Genomic DNA, 27,919 nt, shown 5'->3' with positions numbered 1-27,919 from the left:
CCTGCTCAGGCAATGGGAAGTGTCCGCAGATGTCAGCCCTCCGGGCAGCCCTGGGATGCAGCGGGTGTCTGCTTAATCCAGTCGCGGCCCAGGGCAGCTACACGGAAAGCTCATGCAGGCCGTCACGGAATCCAGCAAGGCGGTCAGATTTTCGGTCGGCTGCAGTTGGGTTACACAGCACCGATTTGCTCCAATATTGCCTCAGAGTATCGGCTGCACACAATGGCAATTGTGGCTGGAAGCAAGTGAGGTATCCGCCGATGGAATCGGATCTTCGTTGATGTCACACAGAGCACACAGCCTAGGTAGCCAATTCCTTGGTTGCTCAACAGCGTCCCCCCCAGACCTCCACCTTTATGACTCTTTCCGTGAGGGTCCCCCAATGAACCCTGGCCCTCTGCCCGAAATGCTTGTAACTACTTAAGGACAGCATGGATATCCTGGTGTATGCCACCCAGTGAACCAGTCTCATGTCTGGCTCCAGCTACCCCTGCCATAGTGCCCTCTCCAGTGGGGCCTGTCTTTAGGCCCTTGCCTCCCTCTTGCCCTGCCTTGTCAGGTATGTGGGGATTCCTCACTCCTCTGTGTGGTAAGGCCACTCCAACCAAGTCGTTTCTGGGGGCCCCCTAGGCAGACCACTCCTCACCTCTTACAAGTCCTCTGTGGGCCTGTGTGCTCTCCCAGGGCTTCACCAGGATATGGCTGCCTTTGCTGAAATGTTGCTGGGGGCCCGGAGGGCTATCGTGTTGGACCCGGGCCACTCCTCCCGCTCCTAAGCCACGGGGCGCCGTGGGTCTGGGGCCCACACCGGGCTTGGGTCGTATCTGGACCACTGCTGCATTCTCCTACCGTCTCATCTCTCAAAGGCCCTTGCCGGGCATGTGTGCTCGTCCCGGTTCTCCCCAGGGTACACACATCTTGGTGCAACATTGTCAAGGGCCAGGGCACACGTCTAGCTGGTCCGGGCCGCACTCCCCAATCCCTCACCAAAGGCTGCTACGGGCCACCACCAGGCGTGGACGTATCCAGCCCACCACTTCACTCTCCCGCGATCCGCTGTGTTATAATGGGGGGGGCACCTCCTCCACGAGGTCCTCTCCATATCACCAGCTCTGTCGGGCGATCAACTATTCCGGTGCTTCTTGTCAGCTAGGCTTGCACAGGGGCAGGGAGTTGCAGTTCTCTCCCAGCTCCAGTCTTCCCCGCACCACCTCCGTAGACCTTTCCGTGGATCGTGGCGGGCCTGAGTGTCACTCCGCTTCACGGTTCGCACTCCCAAGACGGCAACACTGCAGCGGCCCAGGATCCGATCTGTCCCTCATCGTTCGCCCCTCAATCAGGGTTCTGGGGGGGGCTAGACAACGCAACACTCTAGGCATATTCCAGGCATCCACCCAAGTCATGTTAGGTCCTCTATATTACTTCTTTTCAGGGCCAAGCGCCGAGCTCCTCTCACACAGCCATCTTCTTCCACGCCCCCTGGGGGTCTGGAATAGTTTGTTTTTAATAGTGTGAGATGTTTTATTGAATTGTTTAGGTGTTCTTGGGTGTTCTTAGGTGTTCTTAGCCAGCTCATTCAGCTATCGTATTGCTGTTGATGATGGGGCTGATGGATTGGTATCTGGTATGCAATTGATATTTGAATATACACGTCTGCTGTTTGCATTCAAAATCTTGCACAACCATCAACTTATGGCATGTTCGTCTTTTTACAGATTTTCAATAAATTTCCACAAAGATGAAAAAAATATTCTGTGCCACTTTGATCCACGCTTTAACTATGGCACCTGCAAGAATATCACTGTGTGCAACGTAATGCAAAATGGCGAATGGGGAATAGAGGATTGCTTTGGTGGTGATAAACATCCATTTCCATTCACTCCCGGAGGAGACTATACGGTAATTAAAACTGCATCTCTTTCATTTGTCAATATTTCATTCATAATGTTATTGTTGAAAATTGCTGCAGGGCAATTAAACGTTCATTGTAAGCATGGTGGTAACCTTAAAACATGTGGCATTGCAAAAGGTTACAGTATTTAAAATAGCAGCCAATGATACGCTAGGATTACATGGGATGTTTGCTGCCTTGAATACCCAACATGGAAGGCACTTGTTGGGATATCTATCCCTTGCAATGCCAACTCTTAATTAGAGTGCCTTTTTACAATGTGAGAAGTTTAAAATAGCTTGTTTTCTACCATCACTACAACACTAATAATGAGTCTCAACAGTAAATATGTCAAAGGTAGCCAAAATTCAAAGTGGTTCTTTAAATGACTGATTTTTTACAAAGGGGAGCCCTCTCATTTCACAATCCACTTAAAAGGGGCGGGGGTTCCATGAGTGTGAGCAATATTTTCATTTTGATGCACTTTGTTGGTGTTTTTCCCCCGTTTCTATTTGACGCATGATTTTACTATGTGCCCCGTGACTGTGAAAGAGGCAAGTCATCTCCAGGGCTGTGCTTACTGACTCCCCGAACAGTAGAGTTCGGTCTCTTCAAAATGACCATCAAACTAATCACATAGTAATCATTCACACTCATTATCTGTAAAGTTAGCTAGTGCACAAGTGTTGTAACTTGGTTACGATAAAGACATCATGATTGTTATGCTATGTTATGTTATTTTATTTTGCATTAATATAGCGCCTTATATACCATTGGTATGGTCTGAAGGTGCTGGTAGGTTGAACGCCCTTGGGAACCGAAGTTCAGATCAGTAGAGGGAGTAGAGAGGAGTAGAGAGTAGAGTCAAAGGTGCGTTTGAGCACCGGCTATGTGTGCAGCTGATGCAGTATTCGTGTAATAGCTGCTTTTTAGTGGTAGGTGTGGTGGTTGAGAGATCAAGAGTATGTGTTCGTTCTGGCAGGATTTATCCAGACCGAGTGCGTTATACCTGAGGAGAACGCCTGGCTTGGGGGTGTGTAACCAACAGTGTTTTAATGCTGTGGAGAATGCGGTGGATGTTAGTATGAGAACAGTTATACCGAATGGTGTCATAGTATCTCTGTGCTCTAGTTGAGTGGTGGTGTAGAGGGGAGAGTAAGCGTGGTGGTGTGATATGATTTGTTATATGCTCTTTTAAACGTTCTCTGCATTCCAGACCATACTATGTACATCACGCAGTTCTATGCGCTTCAGTCTGTTCCATGCACTCCTATCCACTCCATGCATCCCAATCTCAGCCACACACTGGTTCGCTCGACGCACTCATGCACTCCAGTCCGCCCCTCGCGCTCCAGTCCGTCCTGCGGGTTGTAGTCTGTCCCACGTATGCACTCTTGTCAGCTCCATGCATGCCCTCTTGTCTGCCCCAGCGCGCTCCACTTGACTCGATCCATCCACTCTACGCATTCAGTATCTCTATGCAACTTGTCTGCTCTAGCAACAGGTCAGTTCTACTCTGGGCACTCGTTCGCTCTAGGCACTCGTTCGCTCCAGGGACTCGTCCTCTTTGTGCCCTCGCACGCACTATGTATTCACCTGCACTCAGCCCCTCTACGCACTCAGCCCCTCTACGCCCTCAACCTCTCTACGCACTCATCCCCTTCTACGCACACCTTTTTCATATGCCCGCTCTCGCTCATATGCACTTGTCGGCCCTACACACTAGTCTGTTCTATGCGGCCCTCCGCTCAATAAGTTCTTCTGCTCAGCCCATCCATCAATTTCCCGCACTCATCCATTCTATGCCCTCATCAGCTCTACATGCATTCATCCGTTCTACATGCTTTTCCGTTCTGCGCACTCACACGGTCTGAGTAAGTCCTCTGCTCTTGGCATTTGTCTGCTTTATCCCTCGTATGCACCATACCTTCCTCTGCTCTACGCATTCATTCACCCTATGCAATCACATGCTCTCTGGGCTTGCCCACTCCCCGACTAACCAGTTCCCTACGCACTCATCCGCCCTCCGCACTCATCCGCCCTCCGCACTCATCCACCCTCCGCACTTATCTGCCCTCCGCACTTATCTGCCCTCCACACTCATCTGCCCTCCGCACTCATCTGTTCCCTGCACTCGTCCGCTCCCCGCACTCATCCGCTCTCCGCACTCATCCACGCACATCCGGTCCCCACGCATTCAACAGCAATATGTACTCATCAGCCTTATAGAGTCATTCGCTAATACGCAGTAATCCTATTCCATCTATTTGTCTGCTCTCTACACTCATCTGCTCTATACCTTCATCCGTTCTGTACACCCATCCGCTCTGTACACCCATCCGCTCTGTACACCCATCCGCTCTGTACACCCATCTGCTCTGTTCACCCATCCGCTCTGTACACCCATACGCTCTGTACACCCATCCGCTCTGTACATTCATCCGCTCTGTACACTCATCCGCCATGTACACTCATCCGCCATGTACACTCATCCGCTCTGTACACCCATCCGCTCTGTACACCCATCCGCACTGTACACTCATCCGCACTGTACACCCATCCGCACTGTACACTCATCCGCACTGTACACCCCTCTGCTCTGTACATTCATCCGCTCTGTACACTCGTCCGCTCTGAACACCCGTCCGCTATGTACGTTCATCAGCTCTGTACGCTCATCCGCTCTGTACCCTCATCCACTCTGTACAGTCAGGCGTTCTATACACTCAGGCGCTCTATACACTCAGGCGCTCTATGCATTCAGGCGCTTTATATACTCAGGTGCTCTATACTCTCAGGCGCTCTCTGCATTTATCCCCTCTTCATATCCAACCGCTCAACGTGATCATCCATTCTATACACTCATCCAGTTTACATATTCATTCGATGTATACACTCATTCAAATGATATAGTCATCGGTCCTTCTACTCGTGAGTTCTTCCACTCAACGCATTCATCCGGTCCACACGCCTCATCTATTGTAACAATTTCACCCACGCCATTCATTTCGTTCGCTCCTCTTGCATTATGTCCATTTCAAGAGTTTAAGTTTCTTTACTGTTGCCGTGTGATTTATTCTTATTAACCACTTCATTGTTTTGATCTATTTTATTCGGTTAATTCTGATTGTCCTTTTAGTTGATATTAGGGGTTTACTGGCTGTCAATTCCTCGCATCAGGTAGTTTGTTGGGTTGGTGTCATTGAGATGCTGTTAGGCTGTTTGGGTTAGTTTGGTATAGTTGATTTAGGGGAAGAGCTAGGTTTTCAGCTGTTTGCGGAAATACGCTAAATCCTCAGTTAGTCGGATGTGGGGTGGGAGTGAGTTCCATAGCATGTGGGGCCAAGGCTGAGAATGATGATCTGCCTAACCTGACTGAGTTTGTCTTAGGTATGACTAGGAGGCCGGCTGAGCTTGATCTTAGGGCACGTGGGGGGTGATAGGGTTTTAGCTTGTCCTGAAGATATTGAGGTCCGGTTTTATGCAGTGCTCGATGGGAGATGCATAAGGTTTTGAAGGTCACCCTTCGCGGAACAGGAAGCCAGTGCAGTGTCTTAAGGGCTGGGGAGATGTGGTCTCTTGGGCCGAGCACAAGTAGCATTTTGGCTGCCACATTTTGTGCCCTTTGGAGTTTGTTCAGTTGGTAGGCGTGGATTATGAGGTATAGAGAGTTTGCATAGTCCAGTCTTGATATAACGATTGATTGGACCGCGGAGAGTCTGCTGGGAAAGGAGAGATATGGAAAGATGCGCGTAAGGGTTTTAAGGTGGTAGTGGCAGGACTTTGAGACGTTGTTGACTTGGCGCGAGAGTGTTAGGTCGGAGTCAAGGGTGCATCCAAGATTTTTCTCTGATTTGGAGAGGGTCGGTGAGTTGCCCATGGCGGGTGGCCAGGGTAGCATGTGCGGAAGAAGATCGGAGTTGCCACAAACCATGATTTCCGTTTTGCAGGGGTTTAACAAGAGGTGGCTTTGGGTCATCCAGCGTTCTGTGTCAAGGATGCAGGAGGCCAGGCCAGGTCGGGAGTTGGGTTTTGAGTTCAGGAGTTTTGGAATTAGTTGAGTGGCGTCGGCATAGTTGTAACACAGGATGTTGTGTGAACGAATTATTGGTGGGAGGGTGATCAAGTAGAGATTGAACAGGAGGGCGGATAGGCATGCTCCTTGTGGGACTCCCGTGTCAACAGGTCGGGCTTGGGAGGTATATGTGGAGAGTATTGTTATTTGGTACCTGTCTTTGAGGAATTAACCTATCCATTTAAGAGCGGTTCCACGAATTCCTAGGGCGTGGAGGCGGTCTAGGAGTATTGCGTGATTGATTGTGTCAAAGGCGGCGGATAGGTCAAGAAGGATTAGTACGGCGCATCCCACGGAGTCTGCTGTCATTTTAAGGTGATCCCAGATTGAGGTTGGCGTATTTTCAGTTCCGTGACGGGCTCTGACACCTGATTGTGTGGGGTCTAGGAGATTATTGGCTTTGCAAAGGCATTTAGTTGGGAGTAGGCGGTTCAGTCAATGAGTTTGCCAAGGAACCTGGTGTTTGAGATGGGGCGGTAGTTTTTGGGCTTGAGAGGGTTGAGGGAAGGTTTTTTAATCAGGGGTTTGACATGGACTGTTTTGAATGCGCCGGGAAAGATACCAGAGGAAAGGGAGGCATTTATGATGGATCTTGCGTGTTCTCCTGCGCAGGTGGAAGCAGAGATTTCTTTGAGGGTTGTTGCTGGGCAAGGGTCTAGCGGAGAGCCAGATGGTTTGCGGGCAGATAGAAGTTTGAGAAATTGCTCTGGTGATATTGGACTAAAGGATTCGAACGTTGGTTGCGGAGTGGTTGAAGCTGGTTGGCAGGTCGGTATGGGGGGAGTATTGCCTGGTGAATGTAAGAGCGTCAGTTTGGTGGCTAGAATATTTGTTCTTTTGAGAGCTGTGGTGTAAAAGTGGAGGGAGAGTGAGTCGCACAGTGATTGTGAGGGGGTCGGGACGGTCGTGGTACAAGCCGGTTTGGTGCATTCCGAGATGATTTTGTGGAGTTCTTGCTCAGGTTTTTGCAGTTTAGGATTCGGGAGTTGTAGTGGGCTTTTTTTGCTTTCCGGATTTCAGCCTTGTACTGATAAAGGTGTCGGGCCAGGGTGGACCGGCTCTCCCGGGTTTTGTATTTCTGCCATTTGCATATAGTTGTTTAGTGGTCTTCAACTCAGGGGTGAACCATTTGGGGAAGAGGCCACGGCGGGGTGATGGTTTGCAAGAGGGTGTGAGCCGCATCAGAGATGCGTTGAGCCATGAGTCAAAGGCGTCAGGGGTTACTTGTTTACTGAGTTGGCAAATAGGTGGTGGAGACTGGAGGAGCGCGTCGGCTAGATCCGGGACGATAGTTAGTTTTTTCCATTATTTGCGAAGATTAGGAGGTTCAGATTCAAGTACGGGAAGGGGGATGGGTGAGCGAATGGCGAACGAGAGAATGAAGTGATCGGACCAGATGATAGGGGTGGCGAGGTTTAGATGAATCCTGGTGTTGGAGCTAAAGATGGCATCAACAGTGTGTCCTTTATAGTGAGTCGGGCCATTTATGTGGGGTTGGAGGTTAATAGCACCTAAACCGTCAACCAGAGAGTGTGTCATAGGGTTGGTGGGGATGTCAAGCCATATGTTGAAGTCTCCAAGAAGGGTGACGTTGGGATGGTTTAGTTGAAGGGTGGCAATAGAGTAGCAGAGGTTGTTTGCGAATTGTCTATCGTAGCCAGGGGGCCTGTAGATTATTAGGAAGCTGTATGAGAGCGAGGTGGAGAGGGCCAGTTTAACGAGGAGAGATTCGCGGGAAGGAATGGAAGGTTGGTTGCATTATCGCTCTGGGCCAGAGTCAATGCGATTTGATATAAAGGTTTGACTCTATGCTTAAGTCATTTTCTGTAATAAGATGAAAGTCACCTTCTATAGTGAACATAGGAATGATCAGTTTGACATCAGGAGGTGCTTGATATAAGAATGCATATTTCACAAATGGTGGTGACCTAATTCAACAATATGCATATTCAGCATAGCATTGGCATGAAGGGAGGACAAGGTTGTAAGGGCAACAAAGATTTACCAAACATGTTTCCAAAGTGCCTAACCGTAAATAACATTTTCTTGCAAATGTTCGCTTCATCACCTTTCTAATTCATATAAGTTCTAGCAGTAAGTACTCTTGGAAGGAGTGTTGCAGCAAGCCTAAAGGATTTAGCATTGTACCTCCAGCGTCTCTTCTTTGGAATTTGGCTATGACTGGTACGTTCGCATGATGTTCTTTGAAGGACATGATCACAGTTGTGCTAAAGATTCCTGCTCATCTCCCAAGTTACTTAATTCCTGTCGAGGCAAATTCTGACAACTCTTGCTGGAGACCTGCTCCAGGGTCGGACTTGGACAAGAAATTGCCCTGGCCACCCCTCGCCTCCAAAAAGTCCCCCAACCCTTGCCTCACGACCCTTGACCTCTGATGACATCACCGGACGTGATGTCATTTGACCCACCCCAAAGTGACATCCCGGGAAGTGATGAAACACGACCTTTCACACCTTGAGAAAACAGAAAGTGGCATCAAATAGCATTGTTCCCAAGTACACTAGGGAAAATATGGTTATGATTTCACCAATGTGATATACATTTCATACAAGAATGGATCACCATATATATCATTAATATCTGTGTGTATAGATACATATTGTCAAATTACTATGAACCCAAGCAGACGTCCAAGGCCAAATGATATGTTATTGTATAGCACTTATGCTTAAGCTCTTTTTTATAGAACAAATATGCATACAATATCACACAACCTGTTTTGGTGCTCATTTATGGACTTAACAAGGATGAAAGGCTTTTTGAAGGCTTCTGTACGTGCAGACTCCTCAGTGCAATTTTGGTTGTTTGCATTATGTTATGTACAAAATGGATAATGTTTGGTGGTTTATTTATTTGGTAATGCACGCCAAACCCTTGGGTAGCCGGGCGCAACAGTGTACAGGAAAACTTAAGCTTGTTACAGTATTTGGCATACATATATAAAACACAACAGCAAAAAGACAGCATTTGGCATGAGGATATAAAACACAGCGGCAAAAAAGACAGCGAATATATGCAAGAATATATACAGACATATGTCCAGGAGCAGGGCATGTATTAGGATGTCCAAGGCACTCTAGCGAGACTATCTAAGCAGGGGGCTAGATGTTAGTGTTAGTCAAGTTATGTGTCATTAGCGCACAGCCATTTGATTATCTTGTGCCTGAATTTAGGGTACGGTTGTTCAGTTCTGAGGTCAAGCGGTAATTTGTTCCAGCAGTGAGCAGCTTTGACAGGAAAGCTAGTTCCTCCCTTAGTGGAGCGTTTACACCTAGGAGACTCTAGTTTGGAGGTGTTGGCAGATCTCGTGGGTCGCATGGAAGTTTTCCTAATGATTTTTTCCATTAGGTACGGTGGGGCTAGGTTGTTTAGACATTTAGAGGTGAGGGATGCTGTTTTAAGTAGGATTCTATCCGTTATTTTTAGCCAGTTAACCTCTTTCCTACAATTGGTGACAAGCTCTCTGTAGGGGATGTTTAGTGCTGCTCTCAGGGCATTATTCTGCAGTCTTTGAAGTTTGTCTGTGATGTATTTATTGGCACCAGAGTACAGGGCGTTGCAATAGTCTAACCTAGACATGATAAGAGCGTTAGCTAGGGTGATGCAGCTGGCACTGCAAAGGTATGGTCTGGATGCGCGGATGAGTTTGCAGGTGTAGGTGGTAGAAGAGGCGAGGGAGTTGACCTGCTTCTTGAGAGTGAGGGAGGAGTCCAGATAGAATCGAAGGGTTTTAATCACAGACATCACCTTGATAGGGTTGTTATCAATGCTGAAGGATGTGTAGCTTGGGCATAATTTTTGGATGTTGGCTTCAGAGCCTAGGATTAGTAACTCTGTTTTATCGTCATTCAGGCAGAGGCCATGTGAGGCCATCCATGCCTGAATGAGGGAGTATATCTTGTTCACCAAGGCTGAGTCTGTCTTGTAGTCGCCCGAAAGGGGTATGTGGATCTGGGTGTCATCTGCGTAGTTCGTGTAGATGACACCCAGTCTGACCAACTTTTCAAAAAGGCTTGGTGAAGATGTTGTACATGGTGGGGGAGACACAGGATCCTTGTGGGACACCACAGGTTATTTTGATAGGGTCAGCAGAGTCGGTAGTGGAGAAGACTTGCATGGTGCGATTAGCTAAGAAGGATTGGACCCAGGCTATGGCATCTCCGGTGAAGTTGGCGGCAGATTCGAGGTGGTTGCATAAGACTGCAGTGTCCACCAGGTCAAAAGCAGCCCACAAATCCAGTAAGAGGAGCAAGGCTGTTTTCCTGTTGTCCTTTAGTTCCTCAATTTGTGTCTTGAGGTCTAGCAGAACTGTTTCCACACCATGGAGTGGGCGGAAGCCAGATTGCCGTGAGCCAAGCTGGTGGTTAGCTTCCAGGTAATCCTGGATTTGTATGTAGGCAGCTCTGTCTAGGATTTTAAGAAGAAATGGCATGCTGGTGATTGGTCTGTAATTGATAGGGATGGTGGGGTCCAGAGTTTGTTTTTTCAGTAATGGGAGGACCCAATATTCTTTGAGGTTGGTGGGTACCGTATTGGACTCAAAGGAAGAGTTTATGAGCTTGGAGATGAAGGGAGCTAGGTCCCTACCTGCATTCTTTATTAATTTTGCTGGGCAGGAATCGCCCTTACAATTTGAAGGTTTGAGGGAGAGTATTATTTTTTCTGTTTCAATTATGGAGATAGTCATGAATCTAAACTGTGCGGTAGTCTTATTCTCCTGAGATTGGGATATTTGTTGGTCCAGTGGTGACAGTGTGGCCTTTTTTTTTAGCAATTTTACATTGAAGCGAGGACATTTTGTTAGAAAGGGCGTTTTGGATGTTTGTGCACCAAACTTTGTTTTTGGGGGCCTTGTCTATTGGCTGAATAGGGGATTCCAGTGGCAGAGGATGGCGAAAAGCTCTTTAGTGTTAGAGTTGGCTTTTGCGATCCTGTCGTTGAAGGTGTTCTTCTTGGTTTGATTATTTCTTTTTTGTAAGATTTGGCAAATTCAGTTAGGTTATTTTTGTTATGTTCGGTGGGTGGGTGGCACCAGATGGATTGGAGCTTTCTTTTTGTAGTCTTAGAGATTTGAGGTGGGGCGTAAACCAGGCATTTAGGTGGGCTTCCTGTTTAGCATTGTATAATTTGGTTGGAGCAACTGCTTCTAGTGCTTTGATCATAGCATTGTTGAAAGTATTTACTAGGGTGTCCGGGTTGTTACTTTCCAATCCATATATGGCTGGAAGGAGGAGAGGGATAGTATTTTCAGCAGTCATATCCTTTTTGCTTCTGGTCTAGAGAGATGGAACCATGTTGTTGATTTTGTGGCTAAGGAGATCTAGAGTGGCGGAGAAGGTTATTAGATAATGATCAACCCGTGTCTGTGGAACAATGTCGGTGATACTGATGTTGCAGTTCAGTTCAGATACCCAGTCAAGGGTCCTTCCTTTGATTTGGGAGGGGAAGAGGACTTTTTGAACAACGCTGTGGTCCTTGAGCAGGGCTGCAACTGATTCTATGTGTTTATTGTTAGTTTCATTAAAGCCGAGGTTAAAGTCTCCCAATAGTAGGGTTTGGGAGTGGCCTTTAGTGTTGTTGGCTATAAGGCTAGTTAGATCATCTTTGAAGGTACCTAGTGGCCCAGGGGGTCTATATATCAGGTGGATTGAAAGCGTGCAGTTGTTAGAGAGGGACATTTTGGCTGTAAGTACTTCAGAAAATGAGTAGGAGACCGATGTGGCAAGCCTGATGGGATGGGTAGATTTGAAGATGATGGCTAGTCCGCCGCCTCTGGCATTAGGTCTGTCAGCTCTGAGAATTTGGTATTTATCGGGCACTGCTAGCATTAGTGTTGGTCCTGCAGCCTCATGAAGCCAAGTCTCAGTTATGGCCAATAGGTCCAAGTTGTCATTATTTAAGATGTCAGCAATTTCTGCGGCGTGGGCCACCACTGATCTCGCATTAATTAGGGATCCTAGTAGCGTTAGAGAGCTATTAGGTTTGGTAGTTTGACAAGTTTTAGGTGGTAGGGTATCTAAAGTTGTGCGAGTTTTAGTCGAAGTTTGATCACCGGTGTAGGTGGATTGCTTGACTGATCGATACAAGTTTTCTGGTTGGGTAATTGTATGTCTATTGGCGTTATTCTGGCGGTTGCTTACAGTTTCATAGATACTAGGTAGTCTGGACCTCAGTCTCAGGTTTCTATCCTTAGGAGGGCTGGTTTTGAAAGTAAATACCATTATGATGGATGTAACAGTGATGAGTATTAGGGTAAGGGTGACTTTAATGAGGGAGGTAGGGGACATTTGCTGACTATGCCAGGAGCATACTGTGAGCTGGCGTCTAAGTATTTAGTTTGGGTAGCAGATACGTACAGTAATATGACTGAGTCGTTAATGACTGGGCGGTACAGTGAACTAACATTTGGTACCTTTAAATTGTAGGGATGCAGTAAGGGTGTTTGAACATACTGACATCTAGTTTTGATTTTAGTGCAGGGGCTTAAAACACTAGTAAATTCAACCTTTTAGCAATCAGGGCTAAAACATAGTGAGAATTGCAGTATGCGCAAGCAGTGGGTCGTCTAAATTCGACTTTTGGCAACAGGGCTAAAACATAGTGACAATTGCAGTATGCGCAAGCAGTGGGTCGTCTAAATTCGACTTTTGGCAATCAGGGCTAAAACATAGTGACAATTTCAATATGCGCAAGCAGTGGGTCGTCTAAGTTCGACTTTTGGCAATCAGGGCTAAAACATAATGACAATTGCAGTATGCGCAAGCAGTGGGTCATCTAAATTCGACTTTTGGCAATCAGGGCTAAAACATAGTGACAATTGCAGTATGCGCAAGCAGTGGGTCGTCTAAATTCGACTTTTGGCAATCAGGGCTAAAACATAGTGACAATTGCAGTATGCGCAAGCAGTGGGTCGTCTAACTTCGACTTTTGGCAATCAGGGCTAAAACATAGTGATAATTGCAGTATGTGCAAGCAGTGGGTCGTCTAAGTTCGACTTTTGGCAATCAGGGCTAAAACATAGTGACAATTGCAGAATGCGCAAGCAGTGGGTCATCTAAATTCGACTTTTGGCAATCAGGGCTAAAACATAGTGACAATTGCAGTATGCGCAAGCAGTGGGTCATCTAAAATTGACTTTTAGCGTCCAGGGCTCCTAGGTGATAAATATGCAACGAAGTGGCAGTGGTCAGGCAAGTTACAGCAGTCTAGGTGCAATTACTTAGTGGCTAGTATGGCCAGGAGACAAGAAAGTGACAGCAATTTAAATGCAGTTGTAAGGCTGCCGAGCAGGGTCATGGCTACTCAGGGTACAGTTTACTAATGTGAACGTTAGACAGGGCCGTTTCAGGTAATCTAGATGCAATTTGTAGAAGGAACCAGCAGTGAGCAGGATTATGGCGCACTGTCTGCCGTTTTCTGATGTACCACAAGTGAGCGTCATAGTAGAGGACGGAGAGACATGAGTCATGCGCCTCAGCGTTACGCCGCAGTATTAGTGTCATGAGGGCTTAGATGTTACCTTGCGTGGCGTGTGCTGGACAGGGTGTCTGGCAGACGGCAAACACAGGCATGAAACAGGCTCCAGCCTTGTCTCTGTGGGCCTTGGACGAGGTGGGCCGGCTCCACCTGCCGGCGACCAATCCGGTCAAAAGTAGGCAAGGCAGCCTATCAGGACCTAGTGCATGGGTCAGGTTAGGCACTAGAGACCCACAATGGCAGGTGGGCGGCCATCTTAGAACAATTAGGTACCTTGTGTAACTTGATGGCTTTAGGGTGCTATGGCAATATTTCTCACTCGAAATCTCGGCAGGGCAGGCTATTTTGCATTCGCTTTGCAGTGGTTCTGCAGATAATGGTGCTGCATTAAAAAGGATTGATTTTTCCAGTACAGCGCATCCGAAGTCAGCGCTTACCTAAATGCAGAGGTGGCAAGGACTTTGTGCAGGGGGGGGCCGCTGCTCCAGCAGAGGCGGATCCTGGACCTGGAGCTCCTGCTCCTAGGCTGGAAGGTGGGAGTGGATCAGTCCAGGCATGAAACAGGCTCCAGCCTTGTCCCTGTGGGCCTTGGACGAGGTGGGCCGGCTCCGCCTGCCGGCGACCAATCCGGTCGAAACTAGGCAAGGCAGCCTATCAGGACCTAGTGCATGGGTCAGGTTAGGCACTAGAGACACACAATGGCAGGTGGGCGGCCATCTTGGAACAATTAGGTACCTCGTGTACCTTGATGGCTTTAGGGTGCTGTGGCAATATTTCTCACTCGAAATCTCGTCAGGGCAGGCATATTTTGCATTCGCTTCGCAGCGGTTCTGCAGATAATGGTGCTGCATTAAAAAGGATTGATTTTTCCAGTATAGAGCATCCGAAGTCAGCGCTTACCTAAATGCTTCTGAGGTGGCAAGGACTTCGTGCAGGGGGGCCCGCTGCTCCAGCAGAGGCGGATCCTGGACCTGGAGCTCCTGCTCCTAGGCTGGAAGGTGGGAGTGATAATGCAAGGAAAGCTGGGTTTCTGCACTTTTTGCCAGTACTAGAAGGTGGATTTTTTAATTGAAAGGGCATACATGTTTCCCACGAATATTAAGTAGTGACCAAGCTTTGTGAAGCAGACCACACCAATCAAGTGAGATTCGGGAGGAATGCCGGATCTCCCCCCAAGCAAATTTTACAACTAATGGGTAAAATGGTGTATTTTACAGCACACCTTTAATGAGAAATTGGGTTTAAAAGCCACACAGTTTGGAATCTGCTTTGTAGAGTAACACATGAGAAAAATCCAGTCGATGCCAAGTCACCAACAGTGCACAGGAGCATTTTCCAATGCATTTACATGATGCCTTGCCCACAATATGTGTCAGTATAAAAACATTTTCAAACTGGCTGTGCCATACATTTCATTTCTGTCTGCACCAATATATTCCCACATAAGAACATATTCATGTTTGTTTTGCTCATCATGCCAGCAATTATACTATATGAAAACATGTCCATGATGGCTCTACCATTATAAATGGCAGTATCCCCATGTAAGAACATACTCCTGTTGGTTTTGTTGCCAAAAACAAATGGCATTCTACAGCAGGAAAACATGTTCACACTGGCTGCACCACAGTCGGCTAGTATGACCACTTAGGAACACTCCTCATGTTGACTTTATCTTTCATGCCAGTAAAAATGTGCATACCACAGTAAGAAAATATGCCAAGAGTGACTGCAAACATGTAAGTCAGTATGGGCACATAAGACACTCATGTTGGCATTCCTCTTGGTGCCAGTAGTAAATGCTATGCTACAGTAAGAAAACATGTCCAGACTGGCTGCATCAATATAGGTGAGGAAAGCCACATAAGGGCACTGCTCATGTTGGCTTTACACTTGATGTCAGTAAAAATGCTATGCTGCAGTAAGAAGATATGTTTGGACTGGATGTACAAATGTATGACAGTATAGTCACGTAATAAGACTCATCAAGATGTCTTTAACTTTGATGGTTGTAGAAATGCTATGCCGCAGTAACACAATTATTCCCATATTGTCTGCACCAATGTAGTCCAGTATAGCCATGTAAGAACAGTCACCATGTTGGCTTTATCCTATATGCCATTAACAAATGCCACACCACAGTAGGAACATGTTCCTACATGGCCATACTTGCCAACATCGGTGCAGCCTGGCTAGACATGTTTAGAAAATGTCTAGAGTAGATGCACACATTTAGACAAGTATGGCCACGTAAGAACACTCATCATGTTGGCTTCATCCTTTATGCCAGTAGGAAATGTCCTGCCACAATAGGAAAAGATCTCCTTATGGCCTGCACCAATGCAGTCCAGTATAGCCACATAAAAACACTCATCATGTTGGCTTTACCCTATATGCCATTAACAAATTCTACACCACAGTAAGAAAAAGTTCTTCCATGGCCATATTTGGCAACATTGGTGCAGCCTGGCTAGACATTTTTAAAACATGTCCATACTGAATGAACGAATGTAGACAAGTATGGCCACATTAGACCACTCATCATGTTGGATTTAACCTTGATGTCAGCAAACCATGCCATGTCACAGTAAGAAAATATGGCCAGACTGGCTACAACAATGGAGTACAGTATGGTCTCATAAGGGAACGCACTCATCATGTGGGCTTTATCCTTGATGTCCTTAAAAAATGCCACACCACACTAAGAATATACCCTCCTCGGGCTCCCAGAACAGCCCTCCCACATCCGCGTAGCACGCAGCGGGAACCAGCACAGAGGGAGAGTTTACTTGTTCCTGCACCTGATCGATGTAGCCCAAGCAGCTCCATCTCATGGCCTCTGGGTGTCTGAATGTGCAGGGAGATGCAGGAGCAGCCTTTGGACTTGTTTAGTCCTGCAGTAACCCAACTTATATCCCAATATGCTATGCAAAGCTGACAAAGCAAACCGTCCCTGACCTTGCATGGTCCATTGGGCATGTGCTCTGGAGTACTCAACTGTCAACCAGGTTTCCAGGTACAGTTAAAGCCATCATGGGCAAGTCAGCACCATGTTACCCATTATGAACAAGACACCTCTGTTTACACCCCATAATGCTTGCAATCATAAGTGCCACCCATTTGTACATGCGTGGCAGGAGACAATATCCTTCAATATAAGGGCTGTATTCCTCGCACTCTTGCAGATTGAATTTATATAGTTATTCTCAGCATGTACAACTCTTTCATTTATTTTGTAAAAAAATATAATTGTATTTAATTTCTGTGTAAAAAAAAATAGTATATTAAAGCATTTAAAAATATATGATATCTGCTGCCAGTGATCGCTGCATTGAAACAGCATCGGATCAACAATGAGGGCATTCCAGCATTGGGAGCAGGAATGAAGACCTCTTGCAAGTTGAGTGAACTCAGTAACTCGTAGCAACTACAGTAAAAGAGCTCACTGTAGATCGAGCCTGTGTCCTTGGAAATCAGCACATCTTACTAACATTGCTGCTGTGAGGAGGAACTGTGCAGGCCTTATGATTAGACTGGGCTTATTATATAGCTGTTCGGAAGAATACATAAACCTTTGCCAAGAAAAGAATACACCTCTCTCTAAGACTGTATTACTCCTGAAGAATGTTCGGCACAAAGGGCATTGAGAACAGAAACATGTCATGTTGAGCATTGCTTGCTACAAATCAAATGTGCAATTGAAATTTGATTACAATTTATGAACAATAATATCATTTGTTACCAAGAAAATGGATAACTGATCATTAGTGGCATCACTGGTTGAAAAACATGTATCTTTTTTTCAAAATATGTATGTATGAGGAATGTAGTGGAACATAATGACATAAGTGTTCAGGATTAGAGCCTCCTGGACAGTGTCTGATTAGTCAGATGGTTGGCGTGTTGTGATAAGGAGTGGTACAGGACAATAGGTTTTTGACACGAAAGGATGATGACAGAAGATAGGATGATTAGATTTGGAAACCCCAGAGCGATCTGCATGCAATATAGTCTTCCTGAGAGAATCACATAACGAGTAGTCGTATTAGAATGCTTTTAAGTGAACACAATAGGAGTATGAAAGTGATATTATTTATGTTTATGAACCTCCAAACTGAGTTAGGGGTAGAATATGATATATGTAGTGTAGTGTCTAAGGCTGCAATGCATGATGAAAGATCATCATAACCATACAAACCTATGTAAAAAATAGGGGTTCAAAACACTTGGCACTGAAGCCGAAAATTATTCAGATGATTTGAACCCCGAATAAAGCAGCGCAAAGAGATGGATGTGTATGTGTTGGAATGATCTAACTGGAAATGTTGGAAGCTTTTTCTCTTCACTTCAATTTCATTTCATTTATCACATTCTTTGGGTTTAATTTAGTGTTTAATGGATTCTAGTGTTGGACCTTTTTTCAGAGTCAAATCCATTCAACTTAGTTCAAACCAATCAGGGCCTCAGGTTCATAAAGGTTTGAATCTGTTTGAACCAGGATCAGAAAATGCCAATCATGTTAAGGGTCAATTCGAATCCAATAATGAACTAACTCGGTAGGGTTAGAACTAATTCAAAATGGTTCAAGCCATGAATGATTTGAATTCAGATTTTCAACACTAACATTATAGAAAGTCATAATTATATTAAAGACATGTAGGCAAAGGATTATGTTTCACTCTCAACTTCACTTCTCGAGCAATAAATATTAAACAATAATATATACAGTAGCAAAGCATAAAAACTACAACTCCCATTTAGTTTGAGTCTTTGGTAGTTCATATATTATTGGTCTTTCACAAAAACATGTGATCCTCATGACTAATCATCACATCACTAGTCCCATAAACACTGAAACCATCTTGTTCTTATCCTCTTTCTTTCACTGATCCTTCCTAGAACTTTTGCGTCCAAACAGATAAACACTAAGTGAAACATTTAAGTCTAGCCAATATTCAGATCCCTGTCGGTTTGTTGTTTGCTTTGGAACCCACAACATAAAATCACATCTCAGGAATCTGGTCTATTAGAGTGGGTAACCATGACACAGCATCAACTACATAACAATACAGTATCATAAACATTATCAGTAATACACAGAATATTTATAATCATGACTGTTAGGGTGGGATAATCTTTTTCGTCTTTGTCTTTAATAGAATTATGACTTTCTATAACATTAGTGTTGACAATCTGAATTCTACTTCAAAAACTGGAGGTTCCGATTATGCTTGTTCAAAGCTTACGTACCACCAACGTTGTCATCCTTTCAATCTGTTGGAAATAAAATGTTGTAAATGGTGACTCATTCGACCAATCTGCTGTTTTCATAATATACACCAAACCAGCCCCTACGTTACATGCCTAAGAGACCATCCCCCCCTCTCACTGAGTGTGCGCCATAGCTTTCTACATTGATGCCCGCTTGTTGCATCACCGATCTCGCCGGGTTGCCTGGTCTACCGACCCAAAGGGTCTCCGTAATGCTATTAGTAATTGCATCACTCCTGCGTGCCGCAGGTCTCGTGTCATGTTTTCGTATGCAGTAAGTGATTTCAATCCGGCACACACCCAAGTCAAAGCCCAGCATGTAGTGCACAACTGAAACCCTTATTTATTTTTGTCTATAAGTTCAATATTCGGAACGATATACCACTCATATCACACCCTTCTACTGGAACCCCCCCCCCCCAGTCACACTGAACAAGGAATCAGGCTAGTTTGCAAAGGTAAATATTTATTTATGTATTTGAAATTTAATCACAATATTTTTTAATAGATAAACAGCAATCACCAATGGGGTGACAGAACATAGAATACTATCTTTAATACACTAGGACTAAGTAATGAGCAAAACAAATGCAGCACAGAAAATAGTACTTTTGTGTTGGTTCAGATCAGATAGCACTATGGTTAGAAGTTCCCCCTGCAACACCCCTCAACCCCCAATAGGCAATGCAAAGATGTGGAAGGAGAGAGCAGGTATTCAGGAATAGCACAAATCAAACAGAATATCAGTCCCACTTTCCCCCTTCCAACACAAGAGAAAAACGGAATTGACTGGTCAGCTGTCAGGATGGCTTTTACAATTGTCTTTAGAATTGACTGGACAAAACACCAAATGTGGTCAAAAATACTTAATTTATTCTAAATTCTTATGGGAGCCACTTTGAACAGTTGTACACAAGCAAAAGCAATGATTTAGTCCAAAGAAAACATTAGAAATCTTAAAGTCCAAGTTGGAAGCAGTTTAGAGCTATTTTACACGTATAAAACCTTCAGATTTATAAAATCGCGGCAAACTTTTCCTTGCACGATTTACACTATAACGGTTTTGGGTTCTATGGATAGCTATGGATGTTAGGTACAAGTAGGATTTGAAATTTTGTTTCTATCACAAACACTGAGGGAGTAATAGAGCTTTTATCAAAAGTCCGTTTTGCGAGATAGGCGCGAGAATGGAAAACAGAAATGCACTTTTGAAAATGACAAATGGGTTTGCTTATACTAGAGGATGACTATGAAAAAGCGAATACCACACAGGGATCTTACAGTCACTTGATCAGGGTGACCTGCCTGCTAAGGAAACTCGACTTCTTCAGATGAGAAAAAGGTCAGCGCAAAGATCACAGGATAGTTTTTTAAAATGGACCGTCAGTTATGGTCATAGGATTGGGTCTGGTCTAGAAAAGACAGCACATCAGGCACGGTACAGGAACAGCTAGGCCAGTCGCCGAATTTGCACAGGATCTGCCCTCCTAGTCTGTGGGTATTTGAATCAGCTGGATGGCGAGTTCCTCAGGCAAGCCTAGTGGTGGCAAGCCAGAGAATTTCAGGATACTGGTTTAAAAGGCCTTCTCACGCCACACAGCGCTTTACTGGGTGGAGAGAATACATTTGAGGATTTGGGCCTTGCTGGAAATCAATGGTCCTCTATTGCTGGCAAGAGATTAGGCATCTGGATCTGGAAGAATATTAAAGCTGGATGTAGAAAGCTGGATCAGAGTGCTTCGCCGGAATCAGGAAAGTGGCTTGGTCAGTGAGCCCCTATGTGTTGTCAGCTGTCTCTATTTATCCTTTAAAATGACATCACAAAGTGGGTGTATGGGCCGGCTAAGCTAATCTTGCCCCTGTGAGCTGGGATTGGACCAAACTTCATCTCCCACTTGCAATTTGAGTGATTGGATGTCAGATTTTATGGTTTGTTTTACGATCTTTAGAAACCTCAGTTTAACCACTGGTCTCCAAATCTGATTTTATGTTAAATGTACATTTCTACATTGGTCACCTTTATACAAATCATACAAAGATGCCATATTTTATGTAGCATCTGTTGCTCAAAATCCTGTAGCTGTGGGATCTTGTTTCAACTTTCTACAGAATGTTGTCCTTTTTGCTAGGAACACATTTTCCAAACTTTATCCAACTTTCCACAAATGTGTGTGTTTAACATAGGGATGTGCGTGTACATTTTCACAATTCTAACATTTATACATTTCGCATAAACCCACACATATTGCCACTCCTGTTCAGAATAAGCTACACGTTGTACTAAGTTTTCAAAGGTAGTGCTAACAATTAGGTTAATTAATCTGCCATTTTCAGATTTTACACCCCTTCTAATAATAAGTTATACACCTTCTAAAAATGTCCATTCCATATCATGTTACACCAAATGGTCAGTGTTTGTCACTCCTTGAAGCATGTGGTAGCCCCCTCCTTTGGAATTTTCTTCTGTCAGCCAGGAGTTTCCTGGGCTGCAGCAGTTTTATGACCCTTCAAACCTTCAATATCCTGGGTTGTAGGATGTCCATTGTTTAGTCCTGTGCTAATCAGCAATTAGCTCCTCCCTAGCCTTAAAATCTGTGGGATAAAAGCAACTGAGATCTATATTCTTTTAGCAAAAAATCCTTTTTATGTTTGCTAATCCAGCAGAATTTTTAGTTTTAGATCCCTTTAAAGTTTCATCAGTAACTCATCTGACAGCTGTCATTCAGGTAGCCCCGGGTACTGCGCCCAGATTTTGGCATGGGCTGTCAGTTCACAGACTTTGTATGTTTCACAATGCTTTATTAGATACATGAATTTTAGCACCAGGAAATATTTTGAATGTTGAGAAGTGTTGTGTTATGGACATTTGGGAGTTTTTGGCAACAAAGCAAACATCATTTGTAGGCACATTTTGAAGTTTCACCTGCAAAGTGCTGCTTTTCTCTCTGCACTCTTTTTGCTGGTCATGGAGCCCACTGGCACATTTCTGCAGGGTGTGCCCTATCACACCGCACATGTACCATGGATGGCAGGTTGTGCATCCCTCTTTTTGTGTGCTGAAGCACCTGGTTTTTGTAGGTTTTTGCCGCGCACAAGGATTTTGCCACCATTGTTGCTGTTTCTTTCCCCATAACTGGCAGGGTGCTGACGCATAGCATAGCGCAGTGGGTCAATACATCCCACAGAGCCCCCCCGCCCGACTTGGTTTTGACCACCCGTCAAGGGGAAGTCGGGAGATTGGGATGTTCTTTTCTTTTATCCATGTGGAGAAATTCAGCTGCTTCTCCCGCTCTCCTCACCGGTTCTGGTCAGTAGTATTGCTGGTTCTGGTTGGGCGTATTGCTGGTTCTGGTTGGGAGTATGGAGCGCCACTCCGGGCTCCTTGGGTCTTTCCTCCCAGTCCACGAGTGGTCCTCCTTGGTAATCTTTTGGATGATTCTTTGTCCAGATGCTAGAAGATAGAACATAACATGGTTATGGATATTTTCCCACTACTGAGTCCACACGTCATCTGGGGATGTCATCAGTGGGAAAGACACTTGCATTGGCTATAATTGGCAATATTCCCCATCTATGTTTACTACTGGTCTTAACACTTTTCTTGCACATATCCGGTGAACAATTAGTGATTCTTCTATGTTTCCAGATTTTCCCCCTCTGGGTTTCCGGTCGGCTCCTCTATTTGCCGCAAAGTATGCTTGGGATGGCAACTCTTCAGCTGTTTTATGGCGACCCACTTATCTTCCCCTTCTGCCAAACTGTCCTTGGGGATGCGGATTCTGTAGGTGACTGGTGAGATTCTGTTCACAATTTCAAAAGGACCCCACCAAGTTGGGAAGAATTTGCGCTGTTTGGCTTGGTTCCTTTGGAAGTTGTACAAGTAGACCCGCTCTCCTACTTGGTATTCCTTTTTACTTGTCTCAAGATCATAGTGGGTCTTCATACTGTCTGCAGATCTTTCTAGATTCCTCTGAGCGTAGACAAAAGCATGTTGAAGGCGTTTTCTCAGATTCTCAACATACTCATGAGTTGTAGAGGCCTTTATCAAGGTCTGCTCTTGGGTTTTGTAGAGCAGATGCTGGGGGTAGCACCATCCTTCATCCAGTCATCAGCTCAAATGGAGACTTTTTTGTTGCAGAAGAAGGGGTAGATCTGATGGCCATGAGGACAAGGGGTAATTGAATGTCCCAACTTTGCCCAGATTCTGCCACAAACCTTTTTAATATGCTCACAATAGTTTTATTGTATCTCTCAACTCCACTACTAGAGGATGCCGGTAGGCAATGTGTAGTTTCCTTTTGACCCCAAGTATCTCCCACATCTTTGTCATCACTTCAGTAGTGAAGTGGCTACCTCGGTCTGACTCGATCCTTTGGGGTAGTCCAAAACGCAAGAAGATGTGATTGATCATCAGGGCAGCTGCTGTTTCTGCCTTGCAATTTGGGGCCGGGACACATTTCACCCATTTAGTGAACAAGCATGTTACGGTCTACATGTACTTGTTCCCCCTAGAGGAGCGAATCACGGGCCTGATAAAATCGACTTGCAAATCTGACGAAGGCAGTGTTATCCCCCTCTTTTGGAGGGGAGCACGGGGTGTGAGTGATGTTGGCTGAAATTGTGCACACACAAGACACCCCTTCAAATATTGGTCGAGGTCCTGCCCCATGTATGGCCAGTATGCAACCTCTCGCAAGATTTCTACTGTCCTAGGAAACCCCCGATGACCGGCTGTGGCCGCATCATGGGCGTGACTTAGCATCAGGCTTCGGAATGAGGTAAGGACCACCCACTGGCCATGGCCAGATATGGATTTCCTCACCAACAAACCGTCTTGGATTCAGAACATTTTTGGACATTGCATCAATACTCTGAGGTCCTCTTTCCCAATGTAATCAGTATCTGTCAGTGGAAAGTTCTCAGGGTCCTCAATGTGTTGATAAAACTTACCAATTATTGGATCCCCTTTCTGAGCCGTAATCAAATCAGCATCTGGTGTCTCCTTACTCCATTGTGCAGTTGAGAGTTCATTGTGAGCATTTGTCTGGGACCTAGTGATAGCAGTGACCTGGATTTCCCCCAACAGGTACTCGATCTCAAGTAGATCCCCTTGGATGGCTCTGGTTTTGGCCAGCTGATCAGCTAGGTCATTTCCAGTTTTGTCTGGTCCCTCTACTTTAGAATGACCCTTGATCTTTTTCCAGTAGATGGCCATCCCATTCGAGGTGACCAGATCATCAATATTTTGTATTAATTTTCTGTGTTTTAAAGGTTTATTATTAGCACATAGCATGCCTCTGGGTTTTACAGTTAACCAGGTGCTCCACGAACCCTTTCCGTACATAATCTGAATCAGTGATTATGACCAGTTCGTGGAGTTGGTGTTGGACAGCAGTGAGGATGGCTTTATTCACAGCCATCCACTCTGCCACTTGACTACTTCGGGACTGATTTTGTACCCAGCAGAGGGTTCTGGGGCATCATTCACCCATGCATTCTCCACGCCAGCCACAAGTTCCTTTTCCCCTTTGTTGTCAACATGGTAGGAGCACCCATCCACATAGACATTTGGCATTCCCTCACACTTGTCTTCTTCATAGACTTTGTGTGGGGAATTAAGGTATGCCTCCATGTTGTCCTTGATTTTAAGACTTTCGTCCTCGAGACAGTTTGCTCTGGCATAATCATGCAAGTCAGCCAGAACTTGCGCGAGGGGACTCTTCTTGTTTGGCCATATCTGACCTCCACAGGAAAGCCTTGCATTTACAGAATCCAGGAAGTAATTCGGGAATTACTCACATTTCCGGCCCGGATCCTGTTGCTTTGAAGATATTGCAAAGGTTGGTGTGGAGTCTCCACTATGATGTGTTCCCCCTGGATAAACGGGCGGTAATTCTTCAATGCCCACACCGTTGCCAGGAGCGCTTTCTCACAATCGTTGAATTTTTCCTCCACAGAGGATAAAGTCTTACTCACATAGGAGATTACTTTATTGACCTTATCATGCTTTTGATATAATACTGCAGTCAAGCATGTATTTGAGAACCCTGTCTCAAAGAAGAACTCCTTGTTTTTGACAGGGTAAGCTAGGCAAGGTGCTTGTGAGAGGCTTCTTTTGAGTTGTCTTACTGCCTCGGCTTGTTCTGGACCCCAATCCCACTTGACCCCCCCTTCAACAGATGGATCAGGGGTCCCGTGATATCTGCGTAGTCCTCAATGAACTTTCCGCTGTAATTAGTTAGTCCAAGGAGGCTCCTTATTTCCCACAGAGTTGTGGGGTCTTTTATTTTCTGGAGTGCTTCCACTTTCTTTTCCTGGGGACAGAGACCTTCAAGAGTTATCTCATGCCCCAAGAAATTGACACGGGACCTGCACCACTGTGCCTTTTGGAAAGAGTTTTGCTCCGGCAGCCCTCAACTGTGTCAGAACATAACGGATCTCCGCTATGTGTTCCTCCACAGTTGAGCTTTAGGTCAGAACATCATCTACATAGGCCAGGTTACCTCTTTCACCCAAGTCGGGCATGGCCTTATGCAGAAAGATGTTAAATTCATTGCCAGAGTTGATGTATCCGAAGGGAGTCCGGGTACAAGTGTACTGCTGCCCCCCGAAGGTAAAGGCCATCTTTTATTGGTCCTCCCTATTCACATGTACAGTCCAGTACCCATTGGTCAGGTCAATGGTAGTGTATACTTTTGACCCCTGGATCTGGGCCAGCCCTTGGTCAATGTAGGGAAGAGGCCATCAGGAAGTATGGACCCGTTTGTTGAGCTCCCTTAGCTCAGCACAGAGTCTCCACTGGCCGTTTGTTTTCAAAATCCCCAGCACCAGATTATTGAAGGTGCTGTGGACTGGACGAATTATCCCACGGGACTCAAGGTTCTTAATTATTTCAGTAAGGGACTCCATTGATGCGAGAGGCAAGCGATATTGCTTCACAAACACTGGAGTCATGCCAGGGTCCATGCGAATTGTTGTTGTGTGGATGTCGGTGCGACCACAGTCATATGAGTCCACCGCAAAGAGATCTTGAAAATCTAAGAAAACTTGTTTCAATTTTTGCTTTTGCTCCAGAGTCTCACAGGCATCAGCTAGGTTGACTCTCTCTTCAACCATCTGCCTGAAGCCCGGAAAGACTTCTGGTTTGGCTATATCAGCGGCCTCCTCCAGCTGTGTGGAGAAGTCCCTGGTCAAAGTACTGATTTGGACTGATGGCTTCAGGTGGGGAAGGCAGTCCTTGTGGACTTGAAAGATCACTTCATCCCTCCTGAAGTCACAGGTCACATCTTCCTTAGCATAAGGGCAGGAAGAGTACACCAGGAAATTCCCCCCATGCCGGGTGAAGATCCTGTCTGGTGTTGTGTCATTGTCGCTATCACTGTCAAAACAGTCCTTGGGGATTGGTCCTAACAGTTTGTTACCTAAATCTATGAAAAAATGTCAGTCATCAACTGCCATTCCAATAATGGTGCCTGCGCCCAGAGTGATACTTTTTAGGTCACTCTTATCCACCTCTATTGGAATGGTGTTGTGTTCTATATTGACTAGTGGTGTTGGGTTTACCCCCAAACCTTGCTGTTGGAAATGAGCATTGAGATAAACATAGGCGTCAGGATTTTTCAGTTCCTGTCCTCTTTAAATTTTTACTTGCAGTGAGAATTGTCGGGTCCGTTCTGGGATGGCGACTTCCTCTCCAATCTAAATTTCAACTGCATATGGCAGCAGTTGAGCTGACCGAAATGCATTCTCTGGGTCATCAAAGTCCATGGGATTACCCGCTTATTGGGACCAGGCTTTGAAGTTTATTTGGTCCAAACTAATGGCAAAGCGATTGAGAATGTCACTGCCTAAATAAAATGCAGCAGGGACATCTCGCACGACCCAACAATTATGGACTATGCTCTTGTTACCCATGGACATTTTGAGCATACACCTGCTAGGCAGCAGATGTTTGGAATTGGGTGTTTCCAGATCTATTTCCCATTTGTCTAACAGTTTAAATGTGGGAATGGCTGGATCTTTTGGGAGTTTGCGGAACATGGCTTCGCTGATGAAGCTCTTACCGTTGTTCACACATACTCAGGCGAGAACAGCGTCCTTCCCTTCATTTAACTAAATAGGGATGAACAACTGCTCTCCAATTTTCTGAATATCAGCCAAGCTTTGAGCTGATTTCTCATCATTTTGGACTATAGGAGTAGGATTTTCTGATTGTGAATTTGTATAGAATTTCAGAGTGTTCTCAAGGGAGGTTGATTTTCAGAAATAGAGAGGACTCCCCATCACCAATTGGTTGTCTTACTGCAATTACTGTCACGTCTGGGATTTGGTTGTTCTGGAAGTCGAATTCAATTTGGTCAGGTTTTTGTTTTTGTTCAAACATGTGGCATGTACCATTTAAACTAGCATGGTTGACACTATGTTTTATTGGTGGGTTAGTCTGGGTCCAGAGGACCTTGTTTACACAATCTATGAGGGGAGACAATCTACGCAGCATGTGATTCCCTAGTAAACATGGTGTGCCCTCTGGAGTCACAACTATGACCAGGTGTTTCACCTTGTGTCAACCAATTTTAATATCTAAATCTGCAGACCCCTCGCAGGAATTTCCTTCCCATCGAAGTTCTGAAGTTGTCCAGGAAGAGGGGTGAGAGGGATTTGGTATTTCTCCCCCCTTCCCGAATTCAGCTGATCAAAGGCCCTTTTTGACAGAAGGGTGGCTTGGGATCCAGTGTCCACCAGTGGCAAAAATGTACATTGCCCCTGTATTTGGACCGGGGCATAACATCTTCCCTCCTTTTCCTCAAGGGGGCAAAGATAATGGGCATTTTCTGGCCAATTGGTAGGTCAATTTCTTTACTTTGGATTCGGACAAAGGGGTGATTTGGGCAGGATTTTGTTTGGGATCTTGGGAAACTGTAAGAAAAAGGTAGCAATTGGATATAGGGGAAGTGTTGGGCTCCCCTGGTTCTGATTCTGGGCTGCCCCCCCCCCCTTTTTGGAGGCAGTCACCACACTGGGTTTGAACAAGGGGATTTTCTTGCTGGTCATTCTGGGGTTTGATGATGGGCGGTTTTAACTCGGTCCCCACATCTACCCAGTCTTGATCAGGATCTCTTGGGACCCATTTTTCTTTAGGAGGAGTTCCCCCATCCCTGAAGGAGAAGATCCATTTCCCAGAATCC

General features: G+C 45.4%; 1 protein-coding gene across 1 annotated transcript in view; it reads left to right on the top strand.

Moving 5' to 3' along the window:
• LOC138527594 (16 kDa beta-galactoside-binding lectin-like) overlaps positions 1–27,919 on the top strand; it is a 156,171-nt gene that overhangs the window by 118,920 nt on the left and 9,332 nt on the right. The window contains exon 7 of the mRNA XM_069638887.1: positions 1,716–1,899. Coding sequence (XP_069494988.1) covers positions 1,716–1,899 — 184 coding nt within the window. The remainder of the gene's footprint in view (positions 1–1,715; positions 1,900–27,919) is intronic.

The sequence above is a fragment of the Ambystoma mexicanum genome, chromosome 14 (genome assembly GCF_040938575.1).
Source record: "Ambystoma mexicanum isolate Mex_15411 chromosome 14, UKY_AmexF1_1, whole genome shotgun sequence".
Lineage (NCBI taxonomy): Eukaryota > Metazoa > Chordata > Amphibia > Caudata > Ambystomatidae > Ambystoma > Ambystoma mexicanum.
Note: the sequence above shows the minus strand (reverse complement) of the source record. Positions and strands in the feature narration are given on the sequence as shown.